This window comes from Lepeophtheirus salmonis, chromosome 13 (genome assembly GCF_016086655.4).
Source record: "Lepeophtheirus salmonis chromosome 13, UVic_Lsal_1.4, whole genome shotgun sequence".
Lineage (NCBI taxonomy): Eukaryota > Metazoa > Arthropoda > Copepoda > Siphonostomatoida > Caligidae > Lepeophtheirus > Lepeophtheirus salmonis.
Genome location: NC_052143.2, coordinates 32,681,545 through 32,694,456, shown reverse-complemented (window position 1 = coordinate 32,694,456; position 12,912 = coordinate 32,681,545). Strand labels below are relative to the sequence as shown.

Sequence of the window (12,912 nt, the reverse complement as noted above, 5' to 3'; positions counted from 1 at the left end):
ATGATACTTTGATAAATAGAAAAAGTTATATATAACCTTTATTTTTGATAACTTCAACTAATCTTTTATTATAATTTAAAAGTAAGTTTAAACAAGTTGTAGAAGGAATATTCTGCCACTCTTCAATACAAAATGACTCGAGTTTCTTGTATATTTTTGGGGTTTCTGCCATTAACCCGTTCTTTTAACTCACCCCAAAGATTTCAATAGGATTGAGGTCTGGATTGAACGAAAGCCAGTCTTAATTTTACTCCTTTGACGCCACGATGATGCAAATTTGCTGAAATACATTGTGTCACTGTTCTGTTGGAATAATATCTTACTACCAAGACCTAACGTTTTTGCGGAGGATTTCAAATTTTCGTCTAAAATATTTACACATAATACTCGTTTTTCATTTTTCCATTCACTCTGACAAGCCTTTCAGTACCTTTGGAGGAAAAGTAGCCCCAAGGAATGATTGATACCCCACCGTGCTTTACTTTAGGTATCATGTTACGAGGAGAGAACGCATCTCCAGATTTCCTCCAAACAAACTTGGTACAGCGGTGACCAAAAATATTGATTTTTGTTTAATCTGACCACAATACTGTTGACCGGAAGGTCATATCCTTCTCCAAGTGTTCTTTGGCTAACTTTAATCTTGATCTATGGTGTTGAAGTTTGAGTAATTGTGTCTTTCTTGTGTGTTTCCCATGAAACCCATCTTTGTGGAACATTCTAAATAACGTTCTTGGTGGAACAACAATTTGATTCTTCTCTAAATCATCTAAAATCACCTTGGTATTTGTACTGGGGTTAATATTGACTGCCCTTACGACTTTTCTTTGCAAGTGAGAAGATAGTTTTGATCGCCAGCCATTTCTTTTACGATTACAAACTTCCCATATTCTCCATATTCCTTGATTATATTGCGAACCGTTGATTTAGGAACATCCAATTTCTTAGAAATCAATTTATATCGACTGCCTTGCTTAAGAAATTGACTAGCCTTCTCTCTCACTTGAGCCAGTGTTCTTTGGTCTTGGCCATACTAGATAATACTGAGATAGTTCATCACATCTAAAAAGATTCTCAAGGGAAAATTTAAAGTACTCAGATTAAAGAAGCTCTCAACTCTCCTGATCTTCTTGTTTGAGTAAAAGAATATTAAAAATGATATTCTTGACTCGAATTAAAAAAATATATCAAATGGCCATGAAAATAGCTGAAACTTTGGAGGGCACCAATACTAATGCACATAATAGTATCTAAATAAGCTAATAAACCTTGAAGAAGAAATATCTAAAAAATATCAGAAGTATTTTTTAATAAGAATTTATGATAAGCAGTTAATTTTTCAGACCAATATAAAGCTTGGAATATTAAAATATCATAAAAAAATAAATATATATATATGAGGTTCCAATACATATGCGCATGACTGTATATATATTTAGAGTATTATAGATTTTCTGTCTTCAAGAATGAAATAATAATGAGAACAACTCTGGGAAATGACTAAATTCGGTTTAGATTACCAACCAGAGAAAGTAGCTCCCGATTTCTAGGACATGTTTTTTATACCTCTATGTACATGTATATGGATTTGTTATTTTGTGTCAACGGGTTAATTTTATTTAAGAAGATTCACCCATTGCTAATCAAATAGTATCTCATAAAATTGTATAAAATATAATATACCTACGTATATATTTAGAGTGGTGAAAAAACATAATTGTATAATGGAAACATTAATCAGACTCGTTACAAAGTACTTGTAATCATTATTATTAGTGTAGTCAATTATCTAAAGTAGCTTGAGATCTCTATTACCTTAAAAGTAATGAAATAAGTCCATTTTTATTTATTTGGATTAATTTCTGTAATTTCCAAAAAAAGATCATCTCCCACCAAACATAATTACCAAGATAATTACAGCAATAAGTCAAAAATAAATACACAAATTTCATGATGTAATCTAAAGAGAATATTTTGACCCATATATTAACTTCATGTGCATTCTTCATTATAATTAGTATCTTATACCATGACCCATAACATATTTCTGTGAGTTTCTTTTTCTTAAAATAAGGCTTGTATGATAATACAGGGTTGATCTTATCTAGTAGTACACATTTTCTTATTTTCAATCCGGAATGTTATTGATGCAAAATCATGGAGGGGGACAACAATACATCTTATATCTGGACAGAGCAAGCTGAGATGGCTGGAAAGAGCATCAAAGATTCTAAATTTTCTTAAGCCCAAATAAAATTCGGCAAAGTTTTGCGCTTTTCTTTGCTCAGCTTCAGTGAAACATGTCTTCAAAACAAAAAAATTAATTGGCCAGCACAGACGAACTCTGTCCTCCACTTTTCGTGGAGAGGAAGGAGCGGCTCAATGCAAATGCTTACATGGAACTTGTGGATAAGAAAGTGCTACCTTGGGCCAGATAAAAATTCGGAGACTACTTTGTTTTTATCGAAGACAGATCTCCATGTCATATCGCCGCTAAGACATAGGTCTTCTTGAGAGACCACTTCCTGTATTTTTGGGACCTAAATATGTGGCCAACCTCCTCTCCAGATGTGAATCCCTTCAACTACTCTATCTAGGCATGTCTGGAGGGAAGAGTGTGTCCTACTCTCCACAGGCGTGTCCAGTCTCTAGAGGCTTCCATCAAGAAGGAGGGGACCAAGCATGAGTCTGAGGACTCACATATTGAAAAAAGTTGTGCAAAGAATTATTTTCAGATTATTTTGTAAAATAAATGTTCTCACAAAACCTGTTATTTAAATTTTACCCTTAAAACAATAAAATGTGTACCACTAGATAAAATCAACCCTGCATATAGATGACTTTGTTTTTAGATGTATCCTGAGGTGGGGGACTCGATACTTGCAATAAATATATATTTAGGTGACTTTATAACCATTCAATCTTAATAGTGTATTATTTAACCATGACCCTCTGTCTACAAAAGTGGAGCCAATGGCTCCTATGGTTCCGGCCCTAATGATATATAACATCAGGGTCTGTTTTAAAAAAAATGGAACGTGTAGTAATTTGAAATTAACTGGGGCCAGAGTGAAGCTTAACCAGCATATTATGAAATGTATTTCAAATGCTACAACGGTAAAGGACTCGAACTATATTCAAACCACATGTTACTGTGTTGTGTTTATATAATGATCATTAATGAATGCAAAAAGTCAATCTTATCAGCTTTAATAGTTTTATAGATTTCTATTCAAGTTCACGATGATGCTATAAAAAAAAATGTCATTGATATAACATTTTCAATGAACAGACTGTATTTATTATCTCTAGGCTATATAAAATGATACAGGTTAGACCGAGATAGGTATGAATGAATAGAGTTAGGGTTCTTATTTATTTTTTAGGGATTGTCTTTACATTGGACCTTATTTGAAATTGATTTTTCAGGTAATTTTATGCTTAATATCTACAAATTTATTGTCACTCGAAAAAAAAAAGTTGTTTCTAGATTGTCAATTAGAAGAGATGTGGACTCGACTCCATATTTTGAAGACTTGCGACTCGACTTGATCACTCAATCAAAGACTCACGATTCAACTCGAACTCAAAAGTCCTTTCAGTTTTTTTCACTTGATACTAAGAACTCTTTAAATTATCTTATATTCTCTGAGGACTGGACTTGATGAAAATATTCAAAGATTTATATTAGCAGTATAAATACTTTTCCTCCCGTTGGATATATTTAAAACTTCATAATCAATGGATGAAAACTGAGGCTCCAAACCCAGTGTTGTGAGTATTATGTGTGTCTTTCAAGATCGCAATCTCGAATTAAGAATCTTACTTCAGGAAAATATCTTTCTTAGTTGTATAATCAATTCTTACGTCATCAATAAAGCTTTTATCTTGTATTTTGATGAGAAATACACGTAGGTTTGCAAACGAGTGTAAAATTTGTAAAAAGTTTCGATAGAATCTTTGATTTTATAATTTTAAAATTGGTCGATTGAGTGGCTTAAAATGTTACTTATGCAATGAGGGTCTGAAAAATTTCTTACCTCAATGTGAAGATGGCAGCACAATATAAAAGCTAATCGCATTTATTTAGCATCTATTGACAGTCACAGCTGTTATTCCATTTATATGCGAGTATCTTCATTTTTCTTTGGATAGTGAATGATTATAAGTAAAAGCTTTAATTCAATGTGAATATTAATTACTTTATAGAAAAGCTTAATCCGACAAGCATTTCGTCAACTCAAATGCCCATAAAATGGTAATTAAATACATCTGTATGTTTGTTTATAAAAACATTGAACTTAGAATTTTAAAAATCGGTCGATCAATAATGAAAAAAAAAAAAAAGAGTACGTTCGTTCATTACAAATTTTCTGATTCAAAAAGTATTTCAATTATTTCTTTATCTTTTTCTAAATCAGAAAGAATTTATAATTGTATATACAAAAAAAAAAAAAAAAAAAAAAGGATGATCAAAAATAAAATAAGTTTCTCATTTTAGATCACAATGATAATAATTTTATTATGTGGCAAAGTGAAGACACACATGTTAATAATAAAGAAATAACACCTTAAACAAGTTAATATTTCAAAAACTATTTACCATTTGTTACTCGACAAGATATTTTTGTATTTTGATCAATCAATATATGAAATGTTGCCCCCAGTTGGCCACAAAACCAGAAAATTTGGACAAAAATAAAAAGACATTTTTATGTTTAATAAATTAATGTCCGTCTTTTTTGTATTCTGGAGGGAATCTTATTTTTCATTGCTTTTTTTTTTACTAACATTTTCCTACAAACATTATATTTATTACATATCTATAGTGTTTTAACCTACTATGGTGGAATGCTAGTGAAAAGTAACATAACATAAAAGATTTATTGGACATCCTTTACGGTAAAAGCTAATTACTTTCAGCATATTTAATTAAAAATACTCGTATGTGTATACATATATTTAATTAATTACAAATATCAATACATTTTTTTCTAAATATAAAATACTGGAAGTATATTTATTTCATATCCATTAGGCCAAATAACTCAATTTTGATGTAATTTATTTTTTTGTGATAAAAAGTAACTATAAATTTATCTAATTTGAGAGAATAAGTGAAATTAAACCAGAGAGTGGAGTAATTCACAGTTGCCAATAATTAAAAGCACACCTTTTATCCTTAATCTACCCAATGTATACTTTGTAACTTCATAGTGGATCTTCAAAAAAGCATTCATCAATTACTAGTTATATTCTTTATATAAGCTGTCAAGTAATGTTGCGCACGATCTCAATTTTTGTGAGCAGTAATTTTGTCACAAATATGAAATAAGAAGGAATAGTGTTTAAAAAGATAATTGAGTAAGGAGTCACGGATCAGGGATCATGAGTCTATTTCGAAAGGACACATTGACTTGTAGCACCTTACTCATAGTTATGAACTTAGAAATGAAATGAATATTTTAATAGTAAAGTTAGAACTGTAAACATAAAAAGGCGGCGAACATGTACGCGGCAAAATTATCTCAGTGTAAGAATTAGATAGACGAAAGGGAGTACATCAAGTAGGGTTTCTGGGGAGATGTTAACTGAAAAAAATTTCTCCCATTTCCAAAATTTTATAACTAAAATTTATTATAAATTTTAAATAAATATGCCATTATTATTTTTTTTTAAATACACTTTTAAGACAAAGTTTTTATACTAAATAATAAAATGTCAATCTAATGTTAAAAACTTCCCATCAAAAGTATTAATGAAAAAAGATACAATTTCAAGTTAGACTTTTTGTACGTACAAAAGTTCATTTCATGGTCATTTGGCTGATGTTTATTATTAATTATTTCTTATGTACTTATCTATTTTCGTTCAATACAGTAACAAATTCCAAGCATGAGTTCTACATTTGTGTATAAATGTTTCCTTATTGAGTTAAACGGATCAATTCGTATTCTTTTGAATGACTAACAAGTTTTTTCAGTAATTTGGTCCAACAACAATTTTCCGTTGGTCTATTTCGTAGTGACTATTCAACACAATGAAAGTTACGCTCAAAAATACACAGTATAAAAATATTCAACGCAAATACTCTTTAAAAATTGAAGATATTCTTTTTATCTATTACGTGACTGGCTTTATAAATATTCTATTTATAGTCTTTTTGAACATACTACTTTCTGTACAATATTTCAATACTTTTTCTACAAAATCAATAAATATTTTATGTAAAAACAAAAGTTGCATATTATGGATTGAACTTTGATGAATTAATAAGTCAAATATAATCGTATTGAAAGAATGAACGAACATTAGATTAATCATAGTTTATCTCTATAATAAACATCTACATTATATATAGAATATAAAAAAATATCATTGTTGCAAAAAAGCGAATCATCTATCTCGACAATAAATAAGTCATCGTCAAGTGATTAATTATGCTAACGATTCTTCAATATTCTTCATATGTTCAACTAGACTCGTCGTTCTTAGCTTTTAAATGACTACATAAGAACTAGGGATGTATCGTTCTTTTTAATGAGACTTAAAATCAGTTCCATCTCTGTTATGGGCTCTTGAAAAATTTCCCATATTTATAAAAGCCCTCTAAATGAGATCTCTACCATCCGTTTACCAAATGCCTATCCTTCATGCACGATAATTATGGTTTACCAATCTTCTTCATTAAGACTCAATTAAAGTATTTATCCTTTTTATAACTATAGATGTAAATAATATAATATTGGAAGAATGGTCTTTTTGTAGTTGCTAGAAGCATGGATGTTTTTCAAATGCTGTTATCAATATTATTTTATATTTGTAAAGGAAATTCCAGCGTTGAACACAAAAAATGAGATTTTAGCGTTGCATTCTAGTTGTACTAACAAAAAAAAATTCAAAAAATCAAAGTTTTTATGTTTTTTTAGTTTTTAAAGTATAATTTAAAGGGCTGATAAAGCAAATACGAAATCTTTGAAGACTTATTTTGTCGCAGTGGCTCAAGGAGCTGAGGGGCACTTTTTGAAGGCTCTTATCGAACATAAAAGTTTCTAGTACTCTACCTTAACTCGAAAATATGAGTTTGACCAGTTCAATAATTCTGAATCTTGTGGCCTAAACTCATCATTTGCCCGTGAATTTTAACAAATGGGCCGCTAAAAATAATTAATTCTGCTCTTTTGTGTTGCTAGGACCACAGTACAGTCCTACTTGAATACACAGTTTCCCTCTTGGTAGTTGGACATCCCCCAGGGCAAGACCACCTCATTGACGATATCCTGGCACTAATTGACCCCAATTTTTAGGCGATTTGGAAACCAACACGGGGCATCCTCTTCCCGTCCGATTCCACGATTCTCAGCATCATCGCAGAGTATGGTAACTTTGTCTAGTTAACTCACGAAACCTCATGGACATTGTAAGCGAGGTAACGGTCGTTCTTGGAGTTTCTCGGTTAGCCCAGGGTCCAGTTTTTCTTGTCCTCTTTCTCTGTTGGGTGCAAATCAAATAAGCTATACTTTGACCTTGAAGCCTCTATTTCGACAATGAAAGAAACGATTTTTGTCAGTTGTAGCTCATTTGAACACTAATAATAATCGGATTATTGTGATACAAAATCTTGAAACATAGTTTTAAAATGAAGCCTCCCTGAGACTACCAATGTGGAAGTCGCGATTTGTTGTCGTATAGTGTATATGGTACTACCTTATGATTGGAACGCGGAGCGGAACGGAAATAATGACTGAACGATGCACGCTGAACGAAAAAGAAAAAATTAAAGGGAACACCAAAATAGAGGAACACTTATAACCATAAGATTGTTCCATGAGTAGAGTTGTAAAACAAAGCATTTATAGTGTACGAATTGGGTTGTTGGTAACATGAATCGTTTTTTATTTTATTTTCCAATGCTGTTATAATCATTTTTGATTTTTGAGGAGAGAATATCTAATCTATAATGTGTAACCAGTACTCACGAGTATTTGTCCTTATGGACGACGGAGAGTAACACTGAGGATTTGTTTGGGAGTTATAAGAGTCAGTCCTTGTAGGATTATGAGGAGAGTTGAAGATTTACCTGGAAGTAGTGCCTTCATATTTGTGTTTATTTCGAGACACATCTTTTATTGATTCCTGATTTTTTTTTTGGTAATTCCTGGAAACTTTATCGACTCTAGTATTTATCTCTATGATTGTAGTTATTCTGAATCTGTAATAAGTAATAAGTTTAATCTTCCTTATATTATTATCCATCCTATTGACGCTCCGTTCTAAACAAAATTTCAGTCTTTGTGGATCTGTTCAATCCTTATTCTAGCAAAATTTTGGATCATTTTACGCAAAATAGAAAAACACAGTAGTGCAAATGCAATTTTTTTTGGCATGATTTTAATGACTAAATGCTCAAATACAATTGGACTTTGTGAACATTTAAAAAGAAAACATGGAATCAACATGGATGAATACAAAACATCTCAGAAGAAAACAAAAGTAATTGAAAAATATTTCAACCAAAGATCAAAGATTTTCATGAAAAAATTGCTAGTAAGTATGCTACATTTAGGAGCCACACTCTTAATTATTTCAACAACTTCCACGGAATCAGAACACAGTTATTTAAGTCATGAATTTTTTTCTACGTAACATTTTTGGACTGATACCCCCCTCATAAAAGCATTTTTTGTTAATAGTTTATTCAGTACATTCGAGTCACTGATAAACAATTTCTTTATCAACTTGGACAATAAATAAGTGTAAGCTCAAAAATTGAAACTTAGCTTAATTAAATATCCATGTATATAAAAAATATATATATCCATAATCTTCATTTGGATATTTGATTAATGAGGTAAATTTGGCTAATTTTGAACTTGTTATATTTTCATAGAGCTGATACTTTGATGGGATAATGATTAGTTATATAATGATGAAGAGTTAAATGATTGATTTGTCTCAAAATTGTAATTAACTAACTTAAGTAAATCCCTATCTATTCCATAAATTCAAGTTGTATGTTGAGTGGCTGTTTGAAAAAAGTATTCAACCATATTAAACCCTCTATTAATAAATAATATTATATAAAATGAGTAATCATTGTCATGCATAGTTTTGATGCAAAAGTGAGGTGAAATTTGCACCAAGAGTTAATTTTTTACCTCTTTTTACCCTTCAATAACTTTCTTTCAACGTTATGGTACTCTTTGGTAAATGATTAGGCTCCTTGATACCCTTTTTGGTAAAATGACTGAAAAAGTTCAATTTTACTACTGATATAATAAGTAAAATATTAACTCTTTCCCTCATATAATATACTCAAAATGACACTCTTACACTCAAGAGAGTAAGTAATTTCAACCCTTTCAACCGGGAGAGAACAGCCTTTCCTTGGTCTCTCTTGAACTTATAAAAATATATCTATATCTTTGAAATCTCTTGTTTGTATTATTTTTCCGCTTCATCTTTCAATATAAATCCTTAATTTATCAATTACTTTTTGTATCCAATTTTCTAGTGATTATTATCAACATTGAAAATTAATTATCGACGTTTCAAAAATGCTATGTATAAGTTCTTATTACTTATTTACACCATCGATGTTCTAGTAAATAAAAAAAGGGAGATTGGGATGCCTTATTCTGTATTGATCCTGCCTTGTTTGATATTTAGAAATAATCGATCATTTATTGTTTTGTATATAATATGTATATTGTTTTTTCTCCAATTAATATCTTGGACTATGAATTCACATCTATAACCCATCACTGATTCTTATAGTAAGTATTATAATCGTGGGGTTAGGACAAAAATGACGTAACTGACCATTTTCTCAATCTGAGATATGTTTCTTATCAGTTTTTTTAAATGTATATTTAATCTTTTTTAATGGTTTTTTTAATCTTCATAAGTCGTGATACCCAACAATAGTCATTGAATAATTTATCTCACACAAAAAGTCAAGATGCTAATTATTTCCGGAGAAAAATCACTTACGACGTTTTTGTGTCGTAAAATTTACCTTGGTCTCTTATTGTGACATACAGTTCGATTTGCACCAATTTGAGACCTTGGTAGTGCGAGGTAGAATCAGCCTAAAAACGTATCGGTCATAAAATTGTATCTTTCACAAAATGTTATTTGCATACTTTTTTAAAGAAGATTATAAGGCTTAGAGAAGAAGATAAATGAGACAAAGGATAGCCTCTAATGTTTATTCTTGAATTTATGATGATTATCAAATATTTAAGAGATGTATAAAAAAAGTACAGATATTTGTATTTATGAGTACATGAATTTATAATACATAAATGGAATAGAGATTTAATAAATAAGTTAAAAATAATATAAAAATACTTTATCCTTTGAGTGCAAATATTGACAAAAGCTAATATAAATTATCGTGAATAGTTACCTATGAGCAAGTCCATGTACATCGCACTCAATCTCTGGTAATAGATTCGGAATACCCCAGCACCAATAGATCAAAAAAAGTCCGATGCTCAATACAATTTCTAGGCACGTACGAGATAAATAGCTCCAATAGCATACGTTGGAAAAGCGGAAGGATTGCATGATCTCATGTAGATTCTTTATATTATCTCTAGATAGGGAATCAACGTCTTCACGGCGGAGAGATTCTTCCACAAGAAGATCATAGAATTGCTTGATTTTATTTCCAGCCGCAAAGGTTCTATAAATTAAGGAAATTTTAGAGTATGATTAATTAAGTTAGTTATAAAAATAAAAAATGATATACATATAAATATTCAAGTCCTTTAATATTTTAGTCCGATCACGGAACTTTAGACAGAATAAATATTAAACTAATTAAAAAAAAAAATTTAGTTAACGTACTTCAATGTATTTAAAAGAACATATGTTGTAAATAAAATGATCTGATTTTTTGTCTTGTTAGCAACTTGTAGAGCGTTTTTTTACGGAGGGAATATGGAAAACTCTTCGGCTGAATAAAAAAGTAATTTACTCTTCATTGAAGCCGTTAAAAAGACTGGATATTTAAATAACGTTTTTTTTAAAAATCGCTGTTGATATTTTTATAGATGTTTTAGAGTCTTGCTTTGGTTTTATAAATTATTGCTGTAACAAATATGATTTTAGATAAAAATATATTCCTTTCTTCGGGGTATATGATACACGTGTGGCCGCATTTAATTGGGGATTCCATGGCTTTAGTGGGAGGTGGCTATCCCATTAATATACCCTTAAGGTTAAAAAAACACGCCTGATTTACAAGGAGAAAATTTAAGTAAAAAGTAATCACCCTTGTTGGTCGGTTAGATATTATCATAAACTAAAGACTATAATAGATAGTTTCCAGAAAAGTAAAGAATAAGATGACAATTGTATTTTGGGGCTTTTGTTATTAACGTATTTTAAATCTGTTTTTTTTTTAAAGTTGCGGGTGAGTTTGTTTTGTTACTCGGTTGTATGTGTATTTTTGATTTTATAAAGTCACTTTATCATTATGTGTTTGTTTCAGGTCTTTCAATGTTTACATATTTGTTATGAAAATTGTTTCTTTGTGTTTGATGCTACAAAGAAATACAAATGGGATGGTGGGCTATAATTGAGGGGGAGAATTTTAATCTAGAATGTTTATTTATGATTTTTATTCTTGCATTCCCTCTGAATTTATTTTTTCATTAGGTTATGTATGTTTGATATATATTTTTGTGAAATAAAGCCCATGCAAAAATACTATTTTTGCATGTGCTCATGAATGACAGAGAGTAACACTGAGGATTGGTTTGAGAGTTAAAAGTGTAAGTTCTCGCTGGAATAGAATTGATGATCGTTATCGGAGTAATTCCTGTCTAAGTTATTTCGGGACACAGAGTTGGGTTCGTGCTTATTTCCTTACTTGCACATAATCTTATAAATGTCCTGACAGCTAAGCAGCTCTTCTCCCAAATTACCATGCTATTTTTCGTATTCTTTAATTTTTACATACCAACAGGTCATATTTTGCACAACTCTATGTACAGGATAGTCCCGTATGATACGGTTTCCAACACCGGACTAAATATGTTCCTACATAATTTACATCGACTTTATACTACTTAATACAAATAAAAAAAGGTTATGAATTAATTTAATAAAACGTTAACGTATGTAAATCATTGACTAAAATAAGATTAGAACAGTACAGGAGAAGTTGATGTAAGAGATGAGAGAAGAGGTGTAGACAGGAGGAGCCAATCTCATGTAGTCTCTTTGAGGGAATAATCCACTTGATTAATAGGGGGATGAAAACAATGGGTGGTCGGCAGTCATTTATGGGTAGGATCAAGCAAAATCACTCCAGTGTTGTTCACGAGCCTGGGACTAATTACTTGTTCCACTTTTTACTACAAAATGTGAACACTGGTGTAAATACTGGATTTATGCGAAAACTTGGAATGAAGTTTGGGAAGAAATCTGTCTGATTGGTGTATATTCTACATACAAATGAATTTCCATTACGCAGTTTAATTCTTGAGCTCGATGTCCCAACTCTCTCAGATAATAGATTATCTGGACCAATGGGAAAGCTACTAGACTCGGTTACTAGCTTGGACATAAATCCAAACTTTCCTCGAATCTCTAATGGCCCACCACTAGTCTAATAAACTTAACACCACAGATAGGGTGTGCTATAAGGGAAGGAGTTTTCCTGAAAGGATGGCTTTCTTGGAGATCGTACCTGTTTACCAAAGCTACTGGCTCATCAGTGCTAACATACTTTTAAGACTCTGGGTATCATTTGTCTGTATAATCCATGTGGTTTAATAATAAGGTGAAGTACTACTGTTGGATATAAAATTGCGAAGGCACGTCATATTTCAACTTAATTCCCTCAAGTCATGTGCGAAATTGTGATACCAACAGTGAAAAGATCTGCTTAGTATGCTC

At 31.0% G+C, this 12,912-nt stretch overlaps 1 protein-coding gene across 4 annotated transcripts in view; it reads right to left on the bottom strand.

Annotated features, from left to right (window-relative positions):
• LOC121128531 (uncharacterized) overlaps positions 1 to 12,912 on the bottom strand; it is a 345,068-nt gene that overhangs the window by 14,481 nt on the left and 317,675 nt on the right. For all 4 annotated transcript variants that reach the window (XM_071892521.1, XM_071892522.1, XM_071892523.1 and 1 more), the window contains one exon: positions 10,412 to 10,690. In XM_071892521.1, coding sequence (XP_071748622.1) covers positions 10,412 to 10,690 — 279 coding nt within the window. The remainder of the gene's footprint in view (positions 1 to 10,411; positions 10,691 to 12,912) is intronic.